Source organism: Aspergillus steynii (assembly GCF_002849105.1).
Source record: "Aspergillus steynii IBT 23096 chromosome Unknown P170scaffold_2, whole genome shotgun sequence".
Taxonomy (NCBI): domain Eukaryota; kingdom Fungi; phylum Ascomycota; class Eurotiomycetes; order Eurotiales; family Aspergillaceae; genus Aspergillus; species Aspergillus steynii.
The window spans coordinates 3,292,880-3,317,212 of NW_020194399.1; the positions used below are offsets into that span (position 1 = coordinate 3,292,880).

The following is a 24,333-nucleotide window of genomic DNA, read 5'->3' on the forward strand; positions in this document are numbered from 1 at the left end:
AATTAGTGATGAGTCGGACATCGCAGCGATGTTTGTCAGGCGGGGTAGAGGCCGAGTCACGTGGCTGCACGGGCGGAATTGGCGCCGTCCGTTTCAATCGATATAGTGGTCTGTCGATCAAAGATTCAGGCTTATGCTTGTCTCTAGTTCATGATTCGAGAATGTCTTTAGGCAAAACTAATTCAGCAACTGTTGATATGAGATAGAGCGGTCAGCAAGCAAGGGTCTGAATCAAGGGGTTGAATTCCCGCTTATCTCGTTGTTTTGGTTATGCCTCGCGTTGTGCAAGTTATGCTAGGGATAACCGCACCTTCGATAATACAGCCTACCTGGAGGACCGGTCTAGTAAACGGGTAGTCCCTATTCAAAATAAAAGTCATATTCGAAATGCCAATCGCCGGAACCAAAAATAATGTACATTCTGTCGACCAGGACAGTAGAACTCCGACCCTCCCAAACCAACGCCATTAGATGCCAATAACCAAAATGCGTGCGTAACAGTCATTGCGCTTTCGCTTTCGCTTTCACCTTCGCCTTCTCCTTCTCCACCGTCGCCTTGAACCCATCCATATCACGACGCAACTCCTCGATCCGCTTCTTCAACCCTCCCACCCTCTCATCGTCTTCCCCCATCTCCTCCACCTCCTTCTCCAACTTCCGCGCCTCCTCCCGATTCTTAAAGTAATGATCATACTCCGCGGGATCAAAACACAGCCCATACCCCTCACAGTAGCAGCTCGTCTCGGCCGGACAAAACTCCTCTTCCCCCGTAAACAGCCACTGCCAGATATACTCCCACACGCGCCCAGACAACCGATCATCCAGCTCCGTATGCATCACCCACTGCCTATAATCTCTATACCGCTGTCTCGGAATCCGCCGAATCTGCTCCGAACTGACCGCGAACTGCGCACAGCACGGCTGCGACAACACCCTCGGCACCGGGTCGGCGGGGAACAGCTCCCGCCAGGCATTTCCCAGCACTGCTGCCTCAGGGACATCGCGGAGGTCGTCTTCCGTCAAGTTCCCCGTGCCCGAGCCGACGATGGGGCGGATGTGGTCCGGACACCCAGGCTGGTGGTGGCAACGCATGTTCATGTATCCGTTGCGGACGACGTGGTTGGGCCTCAGGAAGCGGACCATCTGCGCGGAGTCCGAGTCCAGGAAGTCGTTGTTGTGCCAGGAGATGTGGTGGGCGTGCATGAACAGGGTGACGTCATTCAGGGCGTCATAGTGGTCGATGATGTAGGTGAGGTAGACCATCACCTCGTGGCCTTTGTTGGTGGGGACGGTGAGGGTCGCGGTGTGGTTGTCGACGGTGTAGACGGCGCTGGTGAGGTGTGGGTCGTCGTGGGTGAGCTGGGTGACCCAGCTGGTGTCGTCGTCTTGGAGTTTGGCGACCACGAGCGTCTTGGTGGTGTTTTTGCCGGGCCAGAGGGAGGGAGGGGAGGGGTGGGGAGAGGGGAAGGAGTCGAGTTTCTCGGGCCAGGTGGGCGAGGCGTCGGCCCATGTGCGCCAGAGGAGTTGGCGGTCCTGGTGTCGCGAGAGGTGGAGGTAGTAGGTGGCGATGAGGAGGAAGATGGCAGGGATGAGCAGCGAGATGGCTTTGCGGTGCTTCATGGTGGAGATTGGTTATTGGGGAGGATGGGAAGAGGTGCAGGGCCGGTCCATGAAGAGGATCATGGTGTCTGAGCTGGCGTTGGGAATGCACGAGAGATATGGAGATATGGCGGATATTTTGGGAGACGCAGGGCCAGAGTGCAAGGGCGCCTGCATTTCTTTGTTCTCGACGCAACCGATCGCTGCGCTGCAGTGGTCCAGCCAATGGCGGCCACTGGGCCCTGGAATCCCCCGGGGAATGCACTCTAGTCCATCCCAATTCGGTCTTGGCGGCGCGTACTCTATACAGCTGGCGAACGGCTTCGATTTACTCGCCAGCCTCAGGAACTCGGTCCTGGTCGGTCCTCGCTCTGCTGGTACTTAACTAAACCGACAAGCGCTGCCGGGGGCTAACTAGTCTGTCGTCCCTGGTTTCTCCCCTGTCCTCGCCCCAGATCTACTAAAGTAGCCACCATGAGGGTTCCACACTCATACTACCCCCAGTCACCCATGTTTGCTGCTTTGTTACTCTTCTGTTCTTCTACATCCGTTGATGCAGCCAAATGTTACAACCCCAACGGAGAACTCGCCCCCAACGACCAGCCCTGCTTCCCCCAGAACCCCGTCTCCGCGTGCTGCGGCGGCAGCACCTTCGTGTGCTCGACCAACAACATGTGCGCGCACTACTCCGGCCAATACTTCGTGATAGGCAGCTGCACCGACAAAGCCTGGAACTCGCCCGCCTGTCCAGGCTACTGTTTTTTCCGTACGTCCTGTCCCACCTCTTCCTGAACACTGCGTAACCTCACGTCTTGGCGTTTCTTTCCAGGCGACCACATCCACAACAGCGTCTTCCGCTGCTCTGCAGATACCTACTGCTGTGCCGACGGGCCCGCCTGCAACTGCACCACCGGCAGGAACACGCAGGACATTGCCGACTTTCTTCCGCCGTATTCGCATCTCGTCGGCTCGGACGTGAGGCTTAATACCGCCGTCGCGACCAGCTCATTGTTCACGCCTGTCGGGGCTTCGAAACCAATCACTTCCGCTCCGGCTTCAACGGCTGAGAGGTCCTTCCCAGCCACATCCGTTTCAACTACGACTTCCTCGTCGGTTTTCGAATCCCCCGCACGATCCTCCCTAGACGCAGAAGCAGCCACAGCTTCTCCCATCCCTTCACCCTCACCACCAGAAGGCAATCAGACCCTCAAAATCGGCCTCGGCGTTGGAATGTCCCTCGGCGGGGTAGCCGTCTTTCTGCTCGTGCTACTCGGGCTCCTGTGGCGACGGTCAAAGAGGAATAAGCGTCCAATCGCGGTGAGCTTCTTTCCCTAGTCCTCCCACGAAACCAGTCTAACCTGCGTCACGTTGCGTTGTCTTAGATCCCGCGTCCCGAGCATCCGTATCCGTATCAAACTCGTCTTTCCTTTTCATCTCCATCTCATCCCCGCGCTCAGGCCGAGGTCCCCGGCTATCTGAAGTCTTCGTCGCATCATCTGCGGGCCAGTTCGGCTGAGTTGCCGGTTTATGAGGCGCCGGGGCATGGGATGTAGTATCTTGAGTGTCTTGGGAGTAGTGAGGGATATATGTGGTTGGGGTGGGTGATGGGTTCTTTTACTTTTGGGACTGCTTTCTTGTATATCGTACGCCGGTTCGGTATATATTAATTACGTCTTATATTATGTTACATTTTGTTTCTTTCCATTGTCAATAAAAGATTGCAACCTAACCATGCCTAAGCCCCAGTCTGACGGAAATAGCGGGGATGTTACACAAGTTGGTTTTTCCTCATGTCGTACAAGGAAAAGAAGCCTAGTTGGAATGCAAACAAATCAAATATCGGTATACTTTCTACTTCCTGATGTAAGAAATAGTATCGACACCATCCACCTTCTAGCAGTTATATACAGTCCTCCGGCTAACCAGAGGCAACCTACACCCCCTCCAAAATCACCTCCGCCGCCTTCTCCGCAACCATATACGTGGACAACGCCGTAAACGTCCCGGGAATGCGCGGATAAACCGACGCATCAACAACCCTCAGCCCCTTCACGCCTCGGACCCGAAACTGCGAATCCAGCACCGCCATCGGGTCGTCGTCCGCCCCGATCGGACACGTACACGACGCATGGTGTCCCCACGCCGTGTCCCGCGCATACTGGTGGATCTGCTCCCGGGACTTAACTCCCTCACCGGGGAGGACCTCGTCGACGGGGAGGAGCTGGCGGGTGAATGCGTCTCTGGCGAGTTGCACGCCCTCGGCGAGGGCGTCGAGGTCCGCGGCCGCGCCGGTCTCGAAGTAGTTGAATGCGATGTCAGGCACGTCGAGAGGGTCGGCGGACCGAAGTATGACGGTCCCTGCGGTGTTGCGCGGGTGAGATTTCAGAATCGTCCAGGTGAACCAGTCATGGCGGGCGATTGCCTCCTCTGCGTAGCCTGGGAAGTAGCCGCGGAAGTTGGCGGGGGCGCCGAAGACCAACAGGTCGAAGTCGGAGCTGCTGGCTTGGCTGGAGGTGTGGTACATTGCGGCGCCGGCGCCGGCGGAGGCGTAGATGCCGTGCGAGCCGAGGATGGGGTTTTCCCAGCGCGAGAGGCAGCGGTCGTCGGCGGGGGAGTCGGCGAAGGTGCACCCGTTCAGGATGCTGTAATTCTTGGGCGGGTGGCCTTGTACGGCGATCTCGTAGTGGTCTTGCAGGTTGGTGCCTACGCCGGGCAGGTCGGAGATGACGGGGATGTTGTGGGATTGCAGCTCGGCTTTGGGCCCGATGCCGCTGAGTTTGAGCAGTTGGGGGGAGTTGTAGACGCCGCCGGCGACGAGGACTTCGCGGGAGGCAGTGGCAGAGCCCGGAGTGCCGGTGTTGGAGGGCGAGGAGCGAGGGCTGGCGCGGTAGAGGTACTGACCGTCGAGGAATTCGACGCCGGTGGCCCGTGGAGGAGAGGAGTCGTCGAAGGTGACTTTGGTGACGAAGCAGTTGGTGCGGATGTCGAGGGGGTACTTTTTGGCGCCGTTGGCAGTGGTGGCGGAGTGGACGGCGTGCAGGAACTCGCGAGGTCCGTTGCGATGCGCGTCCTTGCTGGCGATGGGGATCTGGTAGTAGCCCGGTTTGGAGTCGCGGGTGGCCGAGTCCTTGTTGGCGTCGCCGGCGAGGAGCGTGGCCAGGTTGATGACGTTGTCGGTGAGGTTTCCGAGGGCGAAGGCGCCGCCCAGGAAGAGACTGAGGAGCTGCGGTTCTTGCAGGATGAGGCTGACCGGCGCGACGTCGGTGTGCAGCCATCCATCGCGGCCGTGGCCCGGGGTGATGGGCAGTAGGTAGCCAGTGTTCTCCAGGCGCGTGAAGTACTTGCGCATGTTGGCTGCGGACCACGACGAGTCGCCGGTGAGAGATGCGATGGAGTCGAAGTCGGACTGGTAGGGGTAGATGGTGATGAGGGCGTTATGGGCGGTGCAGCCGCCGAGTGTGCCGGCGCGAGGGTACAGCGTGCCTTTGATGGTCGAGCCGTCGGGGGGATGCAACCCCGTATACTCGCCGCCCTCCGGAGTGGTGTAGGTGGTTTTGTAGTCGCGCGCCTGCTGCTCGTCGTCGGCGTAGTGACGCACGAAGAAGTTCCACGCCATGGCTTCATCCTCGGACGACTTGACAGAGAAAGCGGGCACGGTGTAATTGTAGCTGTCGCCCTGGTCGTCGCCCGCCTCAATCAGCAGCGTTTTGTGACCTGCAAGGGCCAGTCGCGCGGCCAGAGGACCTCCGCCAGCGCCAGGTCCCACCACGATATACTCGTAGCCGGTGAGATTGACCGCCGCCACCAGCGACGACAGTCCAAGAAGGGAGAAAAAACGTCGGAACATGGTTATGCTATCAAAGAAAGATAGGGATGACAGCGCTGGACAGCCGGACCATGACCCCTTTTATGTCCTGGCGGGGGGTCATGCTGGCAGACTCCTGCAAGGGGTAGATCCGACATTCCAGGAGACAGAACCCCTCTTGCTGGGCACTCTGAGGGAGTGAAGCCAATACGCTCCCCTGAGCTTATGCATGCATCTCGTATTCAGTCCTCAGGAGCAGGCACAAGCTGACGAAATACCAATCAGGGGTTATTCTGAACATCTAGCTGGCCGAGTTGGCAGTCTTGGAATGTCTAGATGCAAGGGTGAAGAGCGGGGATTTTCTTGTCATTTTCTCTTCCTGTCGATCTCCCTTGTCAGTGGAGGGAAATCTGATCGGTCCGTCTTTAGCGTGGGACTCGGTGAATAGGGCCGCATTAGCTCACGTCTGTCACATCGTCAGAATGTTCTGTTATCATCGCAGCCGAGCTCTCCACTTTGACTGCAGTTACACGAGAAGTCATCGGGGCTGAAGATCATGAAGCGCATCTGGTGCTGTTAGGAATTCAGCATGCGAGATCTCCCATCCATCTTCAGCCGATTCACCGGCTTGGTCTAATAAAATCGCTCTCTCTGGAAATCTTGTGTGATTTGTTTGAGGGCTAAGCGCCATGCAATCGGTAGCAACCTTCTATCTCGTTAGTTCAACCACCTGGTCTTGTTTTCCCCTGATTACTTGTACTCCAAATCGATGTCAGGAAGGGAAAAGGGGAAGAAATTCCAAAGACAGGCACTTCGTAATAGAATGGTTTCTTTTGTCGGGATTGTTGTGTAGACGGCATAACAGGCCAAATGAATGCCATGTCTCCCATGCGACTTTGCTAGGGTCAATGCTTGCCGTCAATAGTATCACCTTAGGGCTTGACCATGACAGCCTGATTCGCAATCTTGGCGGCGATGAGGCGATTGACCAACGATAAAGAGGGGTTGATATCATCACCATCATCTGCCATCTCCACTAGACAAATAAACATCTCTTCACCATGACCGCTCCCATCCAGATCCCAACTCCCAATTTCACCCTCGAGTCCTTCGACCTCCCCTCCACCAACCAGCGCATCCTCGGCCCTCCGCATCCCCCCAACACCGCCATCCCGCTGGCTCTCCGACCAGCCTCCACCATCCCCACCCTCGACACCATCATCCACGACATCCAGACCCTCCAGCACAACCAGCTCTTCACCAAATATCTCTCCCGCCACGGCACGCTCCTCTTCCGCGGCCTCCCCATCCACAACGCCTCCGACTTCAGCCGATTCGCCCACGCCTTCGGCTACCGCCCGCACGAGATCATCGGCATCGTGGTCGACCGACCCGTCCTCGCGCCCAACGTCGCGCCCGCCAACGAATCCCCCAAGGAAATCCTCATCTACAACCACAACGAGTCGCCGCAGGTCCCCCACGCCCCCGAATACATCTTCTTCTACGGCCACCGCAGCCCGGCAGATGGCGGTGAAACCCCCATCTCCTCGTCGCTGGAGCTGTTTCAGCGCGCGCAGCGTGAACTCCCCACTTTTATCGCCGAGCTCGCGGACAAGGGAATCCTCAGTAAAGTGACCTACACGGTTACCCCGCAATACAAAGGCGGAGCGACGCTCAGACAAGCATTCGGGAAACACATCCTCGACTCGGACGACGAGGACACCCAGCGTCGCAAGGTCGAAGCCCAAATCAAGCGGTATAATCGGGGCGAGTACACGACGTGGGAATGGACGGATGAAGGGACCTTAGTGCTCACGCATCGACTACCCGCGATCCGGACGCAGGTGGGCACGAACCTGCCGGCGCTGTTCACGGGGCTGGCGGCGTATTATCGCAATGTGAAGGTCAATGGGCGCGGGAATGCGGCGCAGCAGGTTTATGGTGACGGGACGGCCATTCCGGAGGAGTATTTGGAACGGTTGGCGCGGATTACGGATGAGATTCGCGTGCTGCATCGCTGGGAGGAGGGCGATGTGCTGGTTTATGACAACGTTGTTGCGCAGCATGGGAGGGAGCCGTGGAGGGGGGAGCAGGCGGATCGAGTGGTGATGGCGAGCTTGTTTGATGGGGAGGTGCCGGGGGGTATGGGTTTGGGGAGTGGGCGAGGGTGGTTCAGGCGTTGGATGATGTGGAATCAACTGTATGAAGGAGTTGAGTAGCCCTGGTCTCCTGTTTATAAATACGTTGAATTCATACTCTGCCGCTTTATATATCTAGACTAACCGAGGCAAAGTGGACGTTGGGATGTTCAACGCAATGTGAAATAAGGTATATGATTATCCGTCATCCAAGCCAAACTGAAAAGATCATCTAGAGAACAGATAATTTATACATGAATCTTCAATATCGATTGGAGCAATTCATCTATAGCAAAATCAAGAACAGAGCATCTTGCTTAGGACTATAGTGCATGAATTGCTCGAAAACCATAAGAACAGCATCATTGGTCTAGTGGTAGAATTCGTCGTTGCCATCGACGAGGCCCGTGTTCGATTCACGGATGATGCATTCTTTTTGCTTTTGTTTTTGCCGCTATACAACATTGCCTAAACTTGTTTCATTTATTTTCTTGTCTCTTTACAAATTCTCAATTTACCAAATCAAACCAATATCACCAACTATACCTTCCTAACCGTGGAACGGACATTGGGTATATCCACTCTGCTTCAATCCCTCAAACAGCGCCTCCATATCCTCCCTCCCTCTCTTCTCCTGCGCTGCCGGTCCAATCGTCCACAGATCGTATCCACTCTCGCGATATTTGCCCTCCGGCGTGGGCACCGCCCCGCTGCCAAACAGCCGGACAAACCACGCCTTTGGTCCCCACCGACGCATAAACGTAGGCTGCACGTACCACGGATGCGCGATCCACAGACTCGTCCTATACAGCCCCGTGGCCTTGTCCGGCTCGTCATCGAGCACTTGTACGCGCATAAACCCAGGCCGAGGGAGACTCAGGTACCGCAGGATTCGTTTGCGGAGTGCCATGATGCCATGCACCAGAGTCACCAGGACCGGATTCGGTTTCTCGAACCTGATCTTCATTAGCCCAGTCCTCCCACATAGAAAGATAGAATAGAACAACACACCCCATACTCAACCTAATATGCTCATCCAACCTCATCACCACCACCCCCTCCACCACCCCCCTCAGCCCCCTCGGCACATTCACCGTCGCCAGATCCATAAACCGCCTCCCAATCACCCGATTCGACTCCGTCACCTTCGCAACCTCCCTCTCATACCCCATCGTCCACTCACAAATCTCATCCACAAACACCCCCCCATCATCCCACCCCCCCTCTTTCCCTGCCCCGGGCAACTCACCAAACCCAATCCCCAACGCCTCCCCCAACGCCCTATGAAAAACCCCAATCGCACACTTCTCCACCCCCGACAAACCCCGCCACTCGGAACGCTGCACGCCCCGCACGATATCAACGACCGCAGACCCAAGCGTGTGCAGCATATCCGCGTCCAGGATCTTGCCGGCCTGTCGGTACCGCGCGTGCAGGTAGTTCATGCGCGCGATGCTCAGCAGGTGCGGATCCGAGCCTGGCAGTCGGTCGTGCACCTCCGAGAGCAGGATCTCGGTGTCGGCGGCGCGTTTGGACGCGTTGCGGGCGTTGAGTTGCCCGGTTGCCTGGAAAAGTTTCGTCATGGTGGGGATGGAGCCGGTCTTTTGTTTTTTCGGGAGGTTAGTATTGGGTAGGTAAGGGGAAGGGGTAGAGGGAGGGAGAGGGGCGGACTTTGAGTAGGGAGATCTTCATGGCTGTGTGCATTGTGTATGGGAATTCGAGCTCGCGGAGTTCGCGGATGATTTCGTGCGCTTCGGGGATTGTCATGCTGGAGAGAGGGCGGTTGGTGAAGCGGTTGTTGATGGCATCGCGGCGGGCGTAGCGTGGGTATCGGACTAGCGCTAGGTAGAGGGTGAAAACTGCAGCGAGGAGGGTGAGTTGGTTTGGTGTCATGATGTCGTTGGGTTTATTGGTTTAATTTATTGACGTGGACTAGTGAGGATACTTAAATATCTAGGCATGGTGATGCATGTGTTGAGGCGTTGAGCGTGCCGATATTATAATCGAGCCGAGGGTCGGTATCTACAGCATGTTGTTAAAAAAGTTATTTGATTAGTATCTTGATGGATTATATTTGTAACACATTCTAATGCAATTAATCCATAAATAGGCTTGTTTATTCTGTTCTGCTCATCAGGTGAAGATTACAATCCGGACACGTGAATTAGGGCATCTTCCTAGGGCTGAATCATGAGCCTATCATAAGATGAGAATATCATCACCGGAGATACTCTGTACGTAGTAGAAAGTAAATAAAAGAATAATGTCTAGAAAGCTGACCATAGTTACTGGATTGCTGACTGAGCAATCAACCCTGAAGCCCTCGATCCATGGAATCAATGGATACATCGCAACCTTCCTGATCCGGTTCCTGAGCCTGGAAACTAACCCTGGAAACCAACCTCGACAGCTGGACCAGGTCCATGTTAAGGTTACCTACTCTCAAACCCATACAGTCTTTCAATTAGTCACCGCGACCCACGCATGCCAGCCAGTCCGTCCCGTTCCGGCGACATCGAGCATTCTTCACTTCCGCTTCGGGAATGCCTGGACGACCAGCATTCCAGCACTCCTCATTACTGGCCACGTTCTATTTGTAGCATGGAGATCCTCACCGTTCCAGCCTAGACTCAGGTCCGGATCATGCTGGAAACGGTGTCTACGACCACCCAGCCTAATGAAGTGTCATCTATCCGCCCAATGACTCCCTCGACCCATCGGAGGCTGGGAATGAATCTCAAAACGATTCCACCCCCCAAAATGCCACTCTTCACCTGTCCTTTCTTCTAATTCCATCCATCCTCATCCATCAACACCAGCGCCATGACGGCCGACACCCTCCCCAAATGGCTCGCCCTGCCCGCCTCTCGCCGACGATGCTCCTACCTCTTCGCCATCTTCGTCATCCTGGTCGTGGTCTACGAGTTCCGCACGCTTCTCCTCCCCCCAGTCGTCTATCCGCTCTACGAGAGCGACGAAAGCCCCAAACTCGCCCGGTCCCTCTCGGCACGAGATCTTCTCTCCCGCCCGATCTCCCACGACCTCAAGACCCTCCCCAAACTCATCCATCAGACATGGTTCCCGGCCGGCAGCAACATGTCCGAGCGCGCCCAGGTCTGGGTTGAGACCATGCGCGCCCAGAACCCCGACTGGGAATACGTGCTCTGGGACGACGAGACCGATCGCATGATCGTCGAGCAGCATTTCCCGTGGTTCCTGGAGACCTACGATAAGCTGCCGCAGGAGATTCTGCGCGCTGATGTCGCGCGCAACTTTTACATGTATCTGATTGGAGGGTGTGTTCTTCCTCTCCCTCTTCTGACCTAGATAGATGGGCTAATGGTCGATAGAATGTACGCAGACGTCGACACGGAGGCCCTCCGCCCCGTCGAACCTCTCTTCCTATCCCACGACACTCCGCTGCTCGCCCACCGGTCCTCCCTCTCCCAAGCACCGCCTTCCCCCCTCCCCAACCACCCGCAAACCCAGCGCGCCTTTCTCGGCCGCATGTCCCGCAGCCCCGACCTGAATAGCAACGCCGCCGTCCCCAACGGCTGGATGGCCTCTTCGCCCGGCCACCCCTTCTGGCTGCTCCCTGCGCTGCACGTGCTCGAGCGCGCCGAAAGCGGCGGCGACGGGTCCGTCGAGGATCTGACCGGCCCGGGGGCCCTGCAGCGCATGGTACAGAAGTACCTGGCGGACTCGAAGCAAGGCGCGGGGTCGGTGCGGAAGCAAGTGTGCGCGAGGATCCAGCAGAAGCAGCCTGGGTGGTCGCTGTTCTGCGACGCGGATATCAACGACTCGTTGGTGTTGTTGCCCCAGGCGCAGATCTACCCGTTTAGTTGGGTCGATGACGACGTGAAGGCTTGTTTGGCGGCGTTCGGGAACCCAGAGTTTGATCCGGAGATGTGTAAAAGGTTGATTGATGTCGAGGCGTGGCCGAGTTATTTTATTACTTATTGTACGCATTCTTGGTAGGTTACGGGGGTTAGGTGGGTGTATAAGTGTAATTCTATCGGTTTATGTGTATAGATTTAATGGATTAGGGCTGTATGGATGGTTCAGAATTGGTTCAAGCATGAGTAAGCGATAAGGTCAGAATGTCAGGTCAGTCAAGTCTTCATGTCGATCTTCATGCCGCGTTCGGAACCCAGTGGGACTGGATCCGCAGACGTTGCATTCCAACGTTCTAGATATTGTCGATGCATTCGGTGTTCACGATCTCCTGCGCCTTCTGCTCCGCCTAACTGCAATCTCCTCACCCCCCCCCCCCCTCTCTCTCTCGCAAACCCCTCCAACTCCAGGCACCATCTAAAGCAGATAGACAAACACATCTAAGCGAGATAAAGCAAGCAGCAGCAATCAAACCGTCCGAACCCAAATCCACCGAACCGATCAAGCCATATTCCATAAATCTCTTGCAGTTCCCTGATCGCTGGTTGTCTTCGGAATGTGGCGCTCTCACGTTACACCACGAAACCATCCAAACAACCGATCTGGCTGACTGATTCAGAAACAGGGCTGGTCTGATGGCGCGCGCATATAGGCTGTAGTTTCTTTCTGCTGGCGCTTACTTCACTTCTAGTGTCTTTTTCTCTCTCTTGCGTCGTCGGGTGTCAAGCAGGCGGGCACTATTTGTTCAGAATGATCTACTCTAGACTTCAGAAGGGGAATGATGGGTGGAGTGTTGTATTGGGCATGCTGTGCGTCTGACTCTTCTTGCAGATTGACCGGTGGCTAATTGGAGTGTAGGTCGTGGGTGTTCTGGTCGAATCTCACTATTCTGTTTAATAAGTGGGTGATCAGCTCGACTGAATTCCGTATGTCTGCTTGCACTTTCTTTGTCTAGCCACTGCTAACACTGTCAGATTATCGTGAGTCTGTCGCTCTCTACCCAAATGTACTCAGCTAAAGAATGCAGCTGTCATCCTCACAACATGGCATCTCGTCTTCGCTACCCTGGTCACCCAGATCATGGCATATACCACCACGCTGCTGGACGCGCGCAAAACCGTCGAAATGACCCCGCGGGTCTACATGCGCGCCATCGTCCCCATCGGCCTGCTCTACAGCGGCAGTCTGGTCTGCAGCAACGTCGTCTACCTGTACCTCAACGTATCATTTGTGCAAATGATCAAGGTCTTACCTCCCCTCCCTTCCCCTCCACCACCCCCTACTCCCCCAGATCAAGAACTAAATATAAGCAAGGCCGCCGGACCCGTCATCACCCTCCTAACCAGCTGGCTCTGGGGCGTCGCGACCCCCTCGCTCTCCGTGCTGCTTAACATCCTCGTCATCGCCGCCTCCGTCGGGCTCGCCGTCGCCGGCGAGATCCAGTTCTCGCTCCTCGGCCTGCTCTTCCAACTCGCCAGCCTCGTCTTCGACGCCAACCGCCTCGTCATGATCCAGATCCTGCTCTCGGATGAGGGCCAGCGCATGGACCCCCTCGTCAGCCTGTACTACTCCGCCCCTGTCTGCGCGGTCATGAACTTCCTCGTCGCCTGGCGCACAGAGTGGCCTGGTTTTCAGCTCGCTGAGATCTCGCGGAATACGTGCGCTGCGTTGGTCTTGAATGCGGCGGTGGGGTTTATGTTGAATGTGTCGATTTTTGTCCTGGTGGGTTTTCTTTTCCATTGTGTGTGGGTTAATTGGGTGTGTGTGTGTGTGTGTGTGTGCTAATGATGCAGATTGGGAAAACGTCCGGCTTGACCATGACGCTGGTTAGTATTCCGAAGAATATTCTGCTGATTTTCGCCTCCGTGGTCATTTGGCATACGCAAATCGGGGGGCTGCAGGTCTTCGGGTATACGATTGCGTTGTTGGCGCTGGTGTATTATTCGCTGGGGTGGGAGAAGTTGAAGGGGCTGTGGGAGGATGGAAGGGGGTGGGTTCGGGGGTCGAAGGGGTATGATGCTGTGGAACAGGATCGGGTTTGATTTTTTGCAGTTTATTTATACTATACATTGCTGTTTGGTTGGATATAGATGATAGGTGTATAATGAGTCAGGTACTCGGTTTAATCAATTTGTTCCATACTAGACTGCACTCAGATGGTATACTCCCTCGTCAACCACCGCACCTCATATTTCCCCACGCAATCCTCGTCACTCTCACAAGTCATCCAGTCATGCTTCGCGTACGCATAGAACGCCGCGTTCTTCTCCTCCAGCTCCTCCCCCCTTACGTTCTCCGGCCGCTCGATGACCGGATATCCAACGTAGCCTATAACCTTCACCCCTCCCTCCCCAGAGCCAGAGCCAGAATCATAATCAGGAAACGCCCACCGAACCGCCTCCCTTGCGAACCTCGCCCCGTAGAAATGATCACTATGGTCTCCCTCCCCGCTCTTGTAATTCTGCAAACTCACTACCTCGGGCTTGAACGCTCTCACCAGGCCGCCTAGCACACTCACCACCGTCTCATTCGTATACACCTCTCCCTTCCCCCCTCCCTCTCTACCTCCATCTTCTCCCAACCCATCAACAGCTAAAGCCTGTAAACTCTGAACCTCCCCGTCCCACAACCTCCTCAGACTCCGATTCCCCGTCCTCTCAAACCCCCTCCCATCCAAGAACCCATCCGGAAGACGCAAGAAAGCCAACGAAACAGGGTACGTGGATAGCGTGAACATCGCCACGCTATGGCCCGGGACCTCTGCGTCGGTGGAGCTCTCGATCCAGGTGTTTGGTGCGGAGAGCATGGTCGCGTAGGATGCGCGGATTCCGGACTCGCGAGAGAGCCAGTAGGTGGATGTGTTGCCGGCGTCGCCGGCGGTGAGGAAGATGGTTAGATGGCGGGGAGACTTTGGGCTTTGGGCGGTGGTATTGGTGGTGAGGAAGTGGAGGCTGCGGATTAGAGAGGGGCTTTGGAAGAGGATGGTGTCGTCTTGGTGGGCTGCTATGTTGAGGGTTGAGGTTGGGGTTGTTGATGTTATTGGTAGGAAGGGAAGGGAGAGGAGGAAGGGGAGGAGGGTGGTCATTTTTGGGGATTTCATTTTGAGGATTCTTTTTCTTTTTCTTTTATTAGATGCAACTATCAGGTAGAAGAGAAGTAATACAGGGTGGAAAGGAAGTAATCCGGAGGGATCTTATTTTGTCTTATATTGTGGATGTTGATAGTGAGTGAGACTTGTGATCGGCTTTCTTACGGAGTTGGTAGACATACTGTCTCACTCGTCAGCTTTTAGTATACCCCAGAATGCAGCCTTGCTTCTATTTATTAGATTTGCTTTCTGGTGGGTGGTCAGATGTAGATACCCTTCATGTTCATGCCATAGACAAGTGGTAAAGTAGAATGCCCAACCGACCATAGAGCACGAAAGAAAAATAGACAAAATGCACTTTGTAACCATATTGTCAACCGATTAGTACTCTCTCTAAGTACACTTTTGATCACACGTGTACACAATCAAGGTTGTGAGAAACCTTACATGAGTAGAAGAGGGGTGATGCTTCGTTTTTTCCTATTCGGGAATAATCCAAATCTTACCACCTATGAAATCCTTCGACCAGCTGTGGGCAGGTGAGGACGGGATTCGCATACCCGGCAGCATAGCCTCTAGGCTTTGTGTTTGCTTATTCTGTCTCGGAGTATCATTCTTAGACTTCTATAGTTAAATTGCTGTGATAGATGAATTCCCGTGGATCATCCATGGATGTCGAGTCAAGGCGACCAATCAGGATTGGAACTACGGGCTAAGTGGGTTCCTGAGCCGGATTTCGTGGGGTATTGGATAGGAATGCAAAATTGTGATATTAATAGGATTGTGTTGATTGATGAGTATTAGGTATCAGTACGAGTCCATTCCGCAGTTGCAATCCGATATCAGACGCTTACGGTCTACGTCCCTCATTCTGGCTCGGTACCCTCAAGGCGGAGTCGAGGCAAGAGTCCAATGTCGAGCTGTCCTGGCAACATAAATCGAGTCGGGAGTCCATCAAATCCAATCGAAGCAGTATCGTAGCAATGATCATGAATAGGTTCATCTAGGCTTCAAATTCAGCGAGGTACAGAACTTTCCACCCGTGCTAAGCGATCGATGGGCGACTGAGGGAGGGATTTCTTTCAAAAAGGCCTGGCGTGTCCATTTTTTCCTTTAATTTCATCCTAAAGAAAAAGATGCCCGAACCTATCCTTGCAAACAACCATGTCCTTTGAAAAAAAAAAAGTCTTGACGCCATTTATCACCCATCAATAGAAGCAGCATCTTTTTTCATCGTATACCACCTCCATGGTTTCGAAGTCAACGCTAGCACAACGTCTTTTTCCATCCGCTCACGCTTTCGTCCGGTTCATCCTTTTCTTGTTTGCATTCCCGAGTTCGTGGAGAAAAGATTTACTGGCGGTTACCGAAGCGGCGGGGACGCTCGGCGATGTTCTGCTGGGAGACGGTCACGACGTTGACGGGGACGGAGTCGAACTGTTGAGTGTTAGCCTAGCCCGTTCTTCTTTCCATCCGTGTGCGGGTCGAACGTACGCCGATGCTCTTGAGCAGATCCTTGGTGTCCTGGTCAACATCGAGCTTGCCAGTCTCGGAGTTCTGGGAGAAGTCAAGGGCGGAGACTTCGGGGACGTATTGATCCTTGCGCTCACGCTCCTCCTCCTGAAGCTTGAACGAGATACCGCGGACGGGACCGCGCTGGATACGGCGCATCCTGTAAGAGATTCAGTCAGAGTCGTTCTTTTTGTGTCTGGCGAGTCGGATTATCGATCGAGTGGGAAATCATACAAGTGCGTGGCATATCCGGCAATCTAGCGATCGAAAAGTTAGCATTTTGACCCATTCTTTCGGCCCTTCGGCCCTCCTCTCTCCCATCGGCAGTCCTACCTTGTTCCTCAGCCTCTTGCTGGCGATGATGGCCACCTCATCGCAGATCTTCTTGTTGACCTCGAAGTCAAGGGTGAGCTTGGGGTAGTAGCGCTCGATGACGACCTTAGCGGACCTCTTGACGGTCTTGGTGCGAACGCGACCCATGTTGGCGGTATAGTTGTCGAGATGCTGCGAATGTTGGGGTTAGGGGGAGGGAGGTTTGGGGCTTCAATTTTGGTGTGTCTTTGGTTTTTGGTGCCAAGCTCGCTTAACCCGGCCGTCGGGCGGTGAGCCCCAACGAGCCAATGGCCGCGGGCGGGCTAGAAGCCCTATTCTTGTTCCAATCGGGCGATCCCACACACAGATTTTTGGGTGCAGATACAGCATTGCCAATCTTGGGTATATTGTATTCATTGTGGTTCGGGTCGTTTGAGAAGATATATTCTTTCTATTTGTCCTGCATTTTCACTTTTCTCTCATTATTGGTTTTTTTCCTATCTTCCTGCCAGTCTCGAAGGGCTGGCTATGGCTGTGTGTGATTGGCTCTGTAGCCGGCTTAGCTAAGCAACTGGCGGCCAATCACATGCTTACCCCTCGTGACATCATCCGTGATGCCTCAGTTGAAGTACATGTACATCGTAGTTTTATTATCTTTACAAAAGCTATGTAGGTAGTACAATTAAAGATCATTGTTTAGTTTAATGACACTAGGTTTGAAATTCTTACCGCTTACAATGTACGTTTATCAATGGAGCACTAGACCGTTATAGCTGTGCGCAGAACTCAAAGGTCTATATCATTCAACATTGATACATTTATATACATCTACCCCGTTTAACGGACACCCAAACCATCCAACTCAAGATAAATCTACCACGTACAATCCCCCCTCACCCACCCCAACAACCCATCCTTCTTCACCACCTCCATCCTCTCCCTCTCAAACATCACCGTCATCTCCCACGGCGCCAACCCCCCCGCCACCAGCCTGCGCGGCTTCAAAAACCCAATACTCGGATACACCGTGCGCGGCTCGAACTCCACAATGCGACCCAGCTGCGCCCCAAAATCATGCTGAAAGCACGTATTAAACGACAGATTGCTGAACAGGATATCGCCCAGCTTGCCGGGCTTCGCGTCCCACTCGGGGATCTTGTGCAGCTCGTGCACGGTCTTCGTCAGATGCGCGTCATCAGAGGCTACGATCTTTGCGCGGATCCGCGCCGCCAGGGTCGATAGGAGGGGGATGTATGCTGTGGGGAGGGTGTCGGTGGAAGTGGACGAGGCATCGATGGCGGCCAGCGCGTCGGCGAGTTCGTCGCGACTGATTTCCACGCCGGTCAGGAACAGCGTCGACCCCATGTACGAGGCCGGGATGGCCGGCTGGGCCCGCTTCCCCATGCTCACGCAGAAGTTCATCGAGTAGCAGCGCTTATCCTGCGGGAGGGAGGCGCGCGCCGTGGCGATCCACAGCAGGGCCATGACGATGTCGTTGGTGGCGCAGTATGAGCCCTGCTCGCCGGAGGAAGAGGAGGAGGCGAGGTGGTTGTTACAGGCGGATTTCAACTCCTCCACTCTATCCGGCGACAGGAGGAGCGTCTCGCGGCAAATATCCTCTGTCGAGAACGGCGCCAGCTCGTGCATCTCGATGTCCTTGAGGGGCTGGTATCCCTCGGGAACGGGGCGGTTGATGATATCGAAGATGAGGTCGCGCGCGAGCTCGTTCTGTCGACGGTCCTCGACGAGCGACACGGCGTCGCCTTCGCGACAGCACCGCGCAAACGCCTGCATGATGTTACTCACTGCGCTGCCGTCGATCAGGAGGTGGTTCCAGCAGAAGCACAGGATGATGCCGCCGTGGTACATGTTTGCCTGGAGACGCAGCACGGGCTTGAACTCCTCCGGGCCCTTGCTAGGTAAAGGGCGGAAGACGCCGTCGCCATCGGCATCGATGGCGTGTCCGATCTCCGATACAGCGGGGAGAGGCGCATCGATGCGCCGCGCGGTCACCATGGGGTGCGATTCGAATCGATCCGGCCCCGACGGCCGCACCTCGAGCTGGTGGCGCGGGTCGTTCTCGCGAGGCGCCACCTCGCCGCCGAGGAAGGGCAGTTCGCGGATGAGTCGCGCAGCGCCGGTCTGGAGGGCCTCCAGGGCGGCGTCGGCGTCGGGTGTCTGGAAGGTGAAGTAGTTGCATCCGTAGGCGCCGATGCCGCCGACCACGAGGTAGTGGTCTAGCGGGGTGAGGAGGAAGGGGTCGAAGGTTGCCATTGCGAGGGAGTGACTCCGGGGTAAATGGTTGTCCGGGTGGAGATGGTCAATGGGCTGGGTAGAACCAGGGTATGGAGGTGGCACGGACGTTATCCAGATGGATTGAAAATAAAAGCACAGGCACAGGTTGTCAGGTACAATGGCTAAGAAGCAGATTAAAAGAGCCGCAGATTTTTACGTGCGACGCTGCCCTCACTGCCACTTTCACCGGCTAAAGCTACAGGGGCTCCTACGGAGCAAAGGCTAGAACACGCAACGTGTGCAACGGTGTTAACCAAAAGGTTACAGGTGATGGTGAGTCTGGCGAGATCCAATAATAGACAATAGGATTGACATGGTTCTGATCCATCACGATTTTATATCCTTTCTTTTAGCGGTCTAGATCACACCTCCCAATTGATCCCGGAGGGAATTGAGCGCAAAAGACAGGAATAAAGAAATTGACAATGCTCGAGAGCAGAGCTGGATTGATCTACAGTGCAATGGATCACGATGGACGTTTGGCCATTGAGAAGAGGCCAAATCAGCTAATGAAATCCACTTGGCGCTTTGTTAGTGCCGCGATTGCGGGCATATTTTTGTGCACTCGGTATGCCGGGTTCACAGGGATAGTCTGGAGGGGTTCATGGGAATTGTCTTCATGCATCATTGCATCTGGAGTATTGTTGATTGGATAATTGCCAATAATTTCACTGGCAATGTGTTGTTAAAACAAATCATCATAGGCGGTAGAACTACGGAGCAAGACACAGTGAAATAAATTACGGATGAATGAAAAAGCGGTCGAGCATGATGGAAATTTTGAGGAGGTACTCAGAAAGAAAGAGAATCGAACGCGAGATGCCGCGGGCTTGAAGGGTTTGAATTTTCATCCTCCACTAAAACAGACCCACACGCTAAAACATGCCACGGGAGGGCTTCACCTTTTCCCGAATAGGCGATTTCCTTGCGTTGATTCCATCTTCCACACAGGAAGGAATCGATGAATCTACAGAATACACACGATGAGAAATCAACTGTCTGCCATGACTTAAGCAAAGAATTTCCTGCGAATTCTAAACCAGCACCGAAACAATACCATCCATCTCTACAACTTACCACCCTCTCTTACAGAGTACGACTACAACCCCCCCACCTTCACCCTCCTCCTCAACCAAACATGCAACACCACAAACACCACCACCCCCAGCGCCAACATCGCCGAAATCACCGAAAACCCCATAATATACTTCGGCCCATCCTTCTCGGGAAACAAATACGACCCGTAGATCTGCGCCAGATTCCCCAGCGCATTCACCAACGCCAGACTCACGCCCCTCGCCTCGGGCCTGAGTCCCGCGAACGCAGACGACGCGTACGCCAGACACCCGCCGTTCGTGGCCCACAGGCCGGCAGCCATAAGGACCAGGAGGGCATACCGGGCTGTGAAGTCATAGACGAGGCAGACGGCGACGGAGCAGATGAGGGAGAAGGTCAGCCAGGCGGCGATGACGAGGCCGCGCCAGAGCGGGATACGGTCGCTGTAGTAGGCTGTGATGGCGGTGCAGACGAAGGCGACGGCGTAGATGGGGACGGTGAGGAAGTTGACTTGTTTGGTCGAGGAGGTGTTGAAGAGGCCTTGGACGAGGGTTGGGTAGAAGTAGGAGAGGGTACTGGAGCCGACGATCACCTTTGCATTTGATTTAGTATAGTATAGGACGTTGGATGGTAGGAAAAGGAAGGCTAACCATATATCCAACCACGAACATCCACGTTCGCCAGTCCTTCACCGACACCACGATGGCTTCGACATGAGTCAACCGCTCGCTGGCGTCCGTCATGGAAGTGACGTTCTCGCTGGCGAGTCGCGCCACTGCGATGGATCGCTCTCTCTCGGAGAGCTTGCGCGAGGTGGCAGGGAAGTCAAGCAGGATGAACATGGCGATAAAGCCGACACCAACGGTGGCAGCGCCTTCGACGATGAAGAGCCATCGCCAGCCCCGGATCCCGTGCACGCCTTCCAATCCGTCGGTGATGACGGCCGCCAGAAGACCGCCAAACGCACCGGAGAGAATCGCAGCGGAGATGTACACGCCAAAGCGCCGCGATTGCTCCGTTCGTTTATACCAGTTCGACAGCACGAGAAGCACGCCGGGAGCGAATCCAGCTTCGATGCAGCCGAGCAACGCGCGCAGAACAACCAGGTGCTTGAAGTCCCGGACAGCGGCCATGACGCAGGTCAGAGCTCCCCAGACGACCATGATGCCGGGGAGGAAGAGGGATGGTCGCGAGCGACTGAGGATGAGGCTACAGAAGTTAGCATCGGGGCGTCCTGGGGTTGAGTGGTGAACATACTTGCTGGGAACTTCGAACACGACGTATCCGACAAAGAACACGACTAATGCAATGGAGTATTCGTTCGACGACAGATTCAGATCGTCTTCCATGCCCGAGATCTTTGCATTCCCGATGCTGCGCCTGTCAATACGATTCCTGCCAGTAAGGAGCGACATACTTGGTACGGTCCAAGTACGAAAGGAGATACATGATCCAGATCATAGGCAGCAGGTACAGATCGATCTTTCTCACGAGCGCTTTTTCCTCTTCGGGAGTGAACGAGAGAGCCTCTTCGGCATTCTCGATCTGGGCCGACGAGATGTCGGCTTTGAGATCATCATCCCAGGTAGAGGTCATAATGGAAAGACAAAACAAAAGAATGAAGTAGAGAAAAAGAAATTGAAATGGGACATGACTCCCAACCCAAACCAGGGTCAAACGGCCATATCTATACCCGCCACGACGCGGAACGCGCAACCATAGCGAACAAACAATCTACAATTAAACCCGACCTGTCAGAACAGCCTAGATGCATTCTCCGCAAAAAGATGTCACTTCCCCGCATAGATTCCGAAGTGGGTGACCTCATGGCCATCGCCCAGATCTACATCTGCCTCGTCACGAGGCACTCGGTGTTCTCGCGGGGTTTCTGTACTACTTTCCGACCTCACAAGCAGCGTAAATGATCCGCAGTTTTGATGCCTTGGAATGGAATGAGGAGATAAGACCGGGCTTGATCATGCAACAGGCAGATAACGACTAGGCAGCGACGCTGAAGGAATTCTAGCCGAGTGGAAACTGGTTTGCAGGGGGCATCGGACTCTGATTGTCCGATTGGACTGCAGGGAGCAAACAAGACATGTACGAGGAGCCAACTATGACGAATTTGAAATTTCTTGCAGCACCTGTTGAATTGTATTTTCCGGTTTGGATTCGGGCATTTTCCGATGCGACTGTTACCGAACGCTTGACGATGATGTTGCCTATACCCCGGATCTCGATATCAGGAAATCCCATCCTCACGTCATATAATTTTCAATGCACTTTATCTGATCCTGACGTCGCATCCCGCATCCCACATCTTTGATCGATTGTCTGACTTGTCCGATCTAACATCCCCATCCCTCCCCTCGTACCCCGACCCAGCCAATATCAACCGGGGATCTATTATTTTCGCGATCATGCCCCCAATGGAACGCAAACACCAGGAACGCGAATGCTCTCGCCTACTTCTCGGCTCTCCTGGCACGTCAATTCAGCACAGCACGGGTAGATGTCGCTGCTAGCGAAGCAGGCCTCGCCTTCTGCAGAGCATTGGGTTTGTTGTGGAGATAATGCCATGGCCAGACAGGTGAGGAGAGGGATGGCTAGGATATGCATATGCATAGTGGGTTGGGTCTGTAGATGGGTATGTTAGTGGTATGGTGTGGGAGGTTGGGTTGGATCTTACCCGGTGAGGTTCAACTTGAGGATGGAGTTGATGTGAGAGCTAGTATTAGATTTCTCCTTGAGAGTCAAGGGGAAGCAGATCTGATATAAGTCGGCATTGTCTAACATGCTTGCTGACATGTGGAATGTGGACGGTCGTTGAGGGTCTCGTTCATTCTTGTTTGTTTCATCTTTGGGATGCGACTTTAGGAAGTGGGGTCAAACACAACAGAGGAAGAGCAGGACAGAAATGCTGAGTTCTAGCGCATAAGAAGATGAAGGGTTGGTTCTGGATTGGGATTTTTTAAGGGGAAAAATCGAGTTGGGCTCAACGGGATCAAATCAACATAATTGATTATATTATCAGATTGGTTAGCCGACCCACGCAATTGCAAACAAAGACATCTGACCGGATCTACGACAGTATCTTCTACAATTGATGTGCCATCTAGAATAAGATTACCATGTGCTAAATTATGCAGGTGCAACATATAGAACGCCATCAACACCTATAGTGCGATCCTAGACTGATATACTATACCTAGAATCGGCTCTAAGATCTATAGTTCCAGAACCAAGTCCCAGCAGATTTGTTCTCCACCATTTCCAATGCATCTAGGAATTACCGAGACCGTTGACCCGCTGCAGGGCCTTCATTCTCACAGATCGCGATTCCCAACAAAAGATCGCCGTGCATAAATAGCCGTGATGGCTAACGTCCTAAATCTACTTGCACCCATCCAGACACAATCATCTTCATTTCAATCCGACAAAATGCTCCCATCCCTCCCAGACAACTGGATCTCACTCCCCATCCTGCTGATCCTCGCATACAAGAACCTCCCGTTTGTCTGGCTTGTACGTATACATACCTCTCCTCCAAATCCAAGACCAACTAACGAATCAAATCAAATAGATCCGCTTCCTGCGCACCCTCCTAACCCGCCTCTTCATCCTCCCCACCCACCAAAACCTCCAACCCAATCACCTCTTCCTCCCGGCAATCCACCGCACGCGCTCCCCCCTCTCCGAATGCGACTACAACATCCACAAGTCCAACTCGACCTACTTCACCGACCTGGACATCTCGCGCGGGAACCTTTCCCTGCTGCTCTTCAGCCAGGGGCTATCGTTCCGGCTTTGCGAGACTAAAGCCGTCATGATCCTGAGCGGCGTGCAGTGTCTTTTTCGGCGCGAGATCAGGCCCTACCAGGGGTATGAGGTGTGGTCGAGGGTGATGAGCTGGGATGAGAAGTGGGTGTTTGTGGTGTCGCATTTTGTGGAGAGGGGGGTGTTTAAGGAGGGGGGGAGGGTGTTGCAGGGGGATGATATATCTGTATCTATATCTACTTCTGGGTCTGGATCTGGAGGGAAAAGCGAGGGGATAGGAAAAGACGATGCGCAGAAGAAGGTCTTCGCGTCGGCGGTCTCGAGGTATGTGTTTAAGCAGGGAAGGAGGACGTTCCCGCCGCGGGAGATGTTGGTGAAGTGTGGGCTTTTACCTAAGGGAGATGGGGAGAGTGAGGAGGATAGGAAATTGATGGAGGATATTGAGCAGCGCAGGAGGAGGGATTTGGAGGCGGCGCAGTTGAAGATGGGATGGGAGGCGGTGCATAATTCATTCGACGGGGACGTGAGTCGCGTGTTGGGACGGTATACGGATCTCTTGTGGCGGTGAATCTCGATCATTGGGTCTATGCTGTAGAAACAAAACCATTAGATAGATGTTCTAGAGGTAAAGAAGAATGTTGAATCCACCGAATAAAATTTAGTGGCTCCACTTGGGTCGCCCCAACTGAATCTCTGCCGAGGCCGATAATGTAATCCAGATCAAATCATCTTTCCACTCACCCTCACAGATTCCTTTGGCTTATTCTGAATATAGCGCTATTATTCGAACTATTCTATCCGAGATATCAAGCCAATAATTTAGTAGTCGCGACATGGCGCACCAGTCACCCCCTCAT

General features: G+C 54.2%; 11 protein-coding genes and 1 non-coding gene across 12 annotated transcripts; 5 read left to right on the plus strand and 7 right to left on the minus strand.

Moving 5' to 3' along the window:
- Positions 1-358: 358 nt before the first annotated feature.
- Positions 359-1,805, minus strand: P170DRAFT_434249 (uncharacterized protein). Its single transcript, XM_024848673.1, has one exon. It carries the CDS (start codon positions 1,618-1,620, stop codon positions 502-504), a length of 1,119 nt encoding a protein of 372 aa, XP_024707815.1. The 5' UTR covers positions 1,621-1,805; the 3' UTR covers positions 359-501.
- Positions 1,806-2,073: 268 nt separating this feature from the next.
- P170DRAFT_507284 (uncharacterized protein) lies at positions 2,074-3,246 on the plus strand (the record flags this gene model as incomplete). Its single annotated transcript, XM_024854470.1, has 3 exons — positions 2,074-2,365; positions 2,429-2,916; positions 2,982-3,246. 3 exons carry the CDS (start codon positions 2,074-2,076, stop codon positions 3,150-3,152), a joined length of 951 nt encoding a protein of 316 aa, XP_024707816.1. The 3' UTR covers positions 3,153-3,246.
- Positions 3,247-3,486: 240 nt separating this feature from the next.
- Positions 3,487-5,446, minus strand: P170DRAFT_402753 (GMC family oxidoreductase; the record flags this gene model as incomplete). Its single annotated transcript, XM_024846441.1, has 1 exon — positions 3,487-5,446. The coding sequence occupies one exon, from the start codon at positions 5,444-5,446 to the stop codon at positions 3,533-3,535; it is 1,914 nt and encodes a 637-aa protein (XP_024707817.1). The 3' UTR covers positions 3,487-3,532.
- Positions 5,447-6,444: 998 nt separating this feature from the next.
- P170DRAFT_453862 (taurine catabolism dioxygenase TauD, TfdA family protein) lies at positions 6,445-8,014 on the plus strand (the record flags this gene model as incomplete). The annotated part of the gene is made up of 2 exons (XM_024851395.1): positions 6,445-7,546; positions 7,872-8,014. The coding sequence occupies exons 1-2, from the start codon at positions 6,466-6,468 to the stop codon at positions 8,012-8,014; spliced, it is 1,224 nt and encodes a 407-aa protein (XP_024707818.1). The 5' UTR covers positions 6,445-6,465.
- Positions 7,902-7,972, plus strand: P170DRAFT_t44. Its single transcript has one exon. It is a non-coding gene; the product is annotated as a tRNA-Gly (tRNA).
- Positions 8,015-8,092: 78 nt separating the features above from the next.
- P170DRAFT_507287 (uncharacterized protein) lies at positions 8,093-9,435 on the minus strand (the record flags this gene model as incomplete). Its single annotated transcript, XM_024854471.1, has 3 exons — positions 8,093-8,498; positions 8,554-9,143; positions 9,214-9,435. The coding sequence occupies 3 exons, from the start codon at positions 9,433-9,435 to the stop codon at positions 8,093-8,095; spliced, it is 1,218 nt and encodes a 405-aa protein (XP_024707819.1).
- Positions 9,436-10,365: 930 nt separating this feature from the next.
- Positions 10,366-13,478, plus strand: P170DRAFT_444483 (uncharacterized protein; the record flags this gene model as incomplete). The annotated part of the gene is made up of 7 exons (XM_024850635.1): positions 10,366-10,838; positions 10,893-11,223; positions 12,211-12,245; positions 12,295-12,362; positions 12,464-12,681; positions 12,751-13,158; positions 13,230-13,478. The coding sequence occupies 7 exons, from the start codon at positions 10,366-10,368 to the stop codon at positions 13,476-13,478; spliced, it is 1,782 nt and encodes a 593-aa protein (XP_024707820.1).
- Positions 13,479-13,588: 110 nt separating this feature from the next.
- Positions 13,589-14,521, minus strand: P170DRAFT_350588 (uncharacterized protein; the record flags this gene model as incomplete). The annotated part of the gene is made up of 1 exon (XM_024843813.1): positions 13,589-14,521. The coding sequence occupies one exon, from the start codon at positions 14,519-14,521 to the stop codon at positions 13,589-13,591; it is 933 nt and encodes a 310-aa protein (XP_024707821.1).
- A 1,356-nt stretch (positions 14,522-15,877) lies between these two features.
- On the minus strand, positions 15,878-16,516 carry P170DRAFT_350422 (40S ribosomal protein eS17; the record flags this gene model as incomplete). The annotated part of the gene is made up of 4 exons (XM_024843802.1): positions 15,878-15,961; positions 16,019-16,196; positions 16,271-16,293; positions 16,370-16,516. 4 exons carry the CDS (start codon positions 16,514-16,516, stop codon positions 15,878-15,880), a joined length of 432 nt encoding a protein of 143 aa, XP_024707822.1.
- A 618-nt stretch (positions 16,517-17,134) lies between these two features.
- On the minus strand, positions 17,135-18,717 carry P170DRAFT_462441 (uncharacterized protein; the record flags this gene model as incomplete). The annotated part of the gene is made up of 2 exons (XM_024852099.1): positions 17,233-18,717; positions 17,135-17,142 (listed from the first exon to the last, which is right to left on the minus strand). Exons 1-2 carry the CDS (start codon positions 18,620-18,622, stop codon positions 17,135-17,137), a joined length of 1,398 nt encoding a protein of 465 aa, XP_024707823.1. The 5' UTR covers positions 18,623-18,717.
- A 1,025-nt stretch (positions 18,718-19,742) lies between these two features.
- Positions 19,743-21,295, minus strand: P170DRAFT_351938 (MFS general substrate transporter; the record flags this gene model as incomplete). The annotated part of the gene is made up of 4 exons (XM_024843899.1): positions 19,743-20,291; positions 20,350-20,908; positions 20,957-21,073; positions 21,117-21,295. The coding sequence occupies 4 exons, from the start codon at positions 21,293-21,295 to the stop codon at positions 19,743-19,745; spliced, it is 1,404 nt and encodes a 467-aa protein (XP_024707824.1).
- Positions 21,296-23,140: 1,845 nt separating this feature from the next.
- On the plus strand, positions 23,141-24,044 carry P170DRAFT_402763 (uncharacterized protein; the record flags this gene model as incomplete). The annotated part of the gene is made up of 2 exons (XM_024846442.1): positions 23,141-23,224; positions 23,283-24,044. The coding sequence occupies 2 exons, from the start codon at positions 23,141-23,143 to the stop codon at positions 24,042-24,044; spliced, it is 846 nt and encodes a 281-aa protein (XP_024707825.1).
- Between the last annotated feature and the right edge of the window lie 289 nt (positions 24,045-24,333).

What these genes read in the sequence shown, in the direction of transcription:
- P170DRAFT_434249 (XM_024848673.1), bottom strand. Translation starts at nt 1,620, where the DNA reads ATGAAGCACCGCAAAGCCATCTCGCTGCTCATCCCTGCCATCTTCCTC.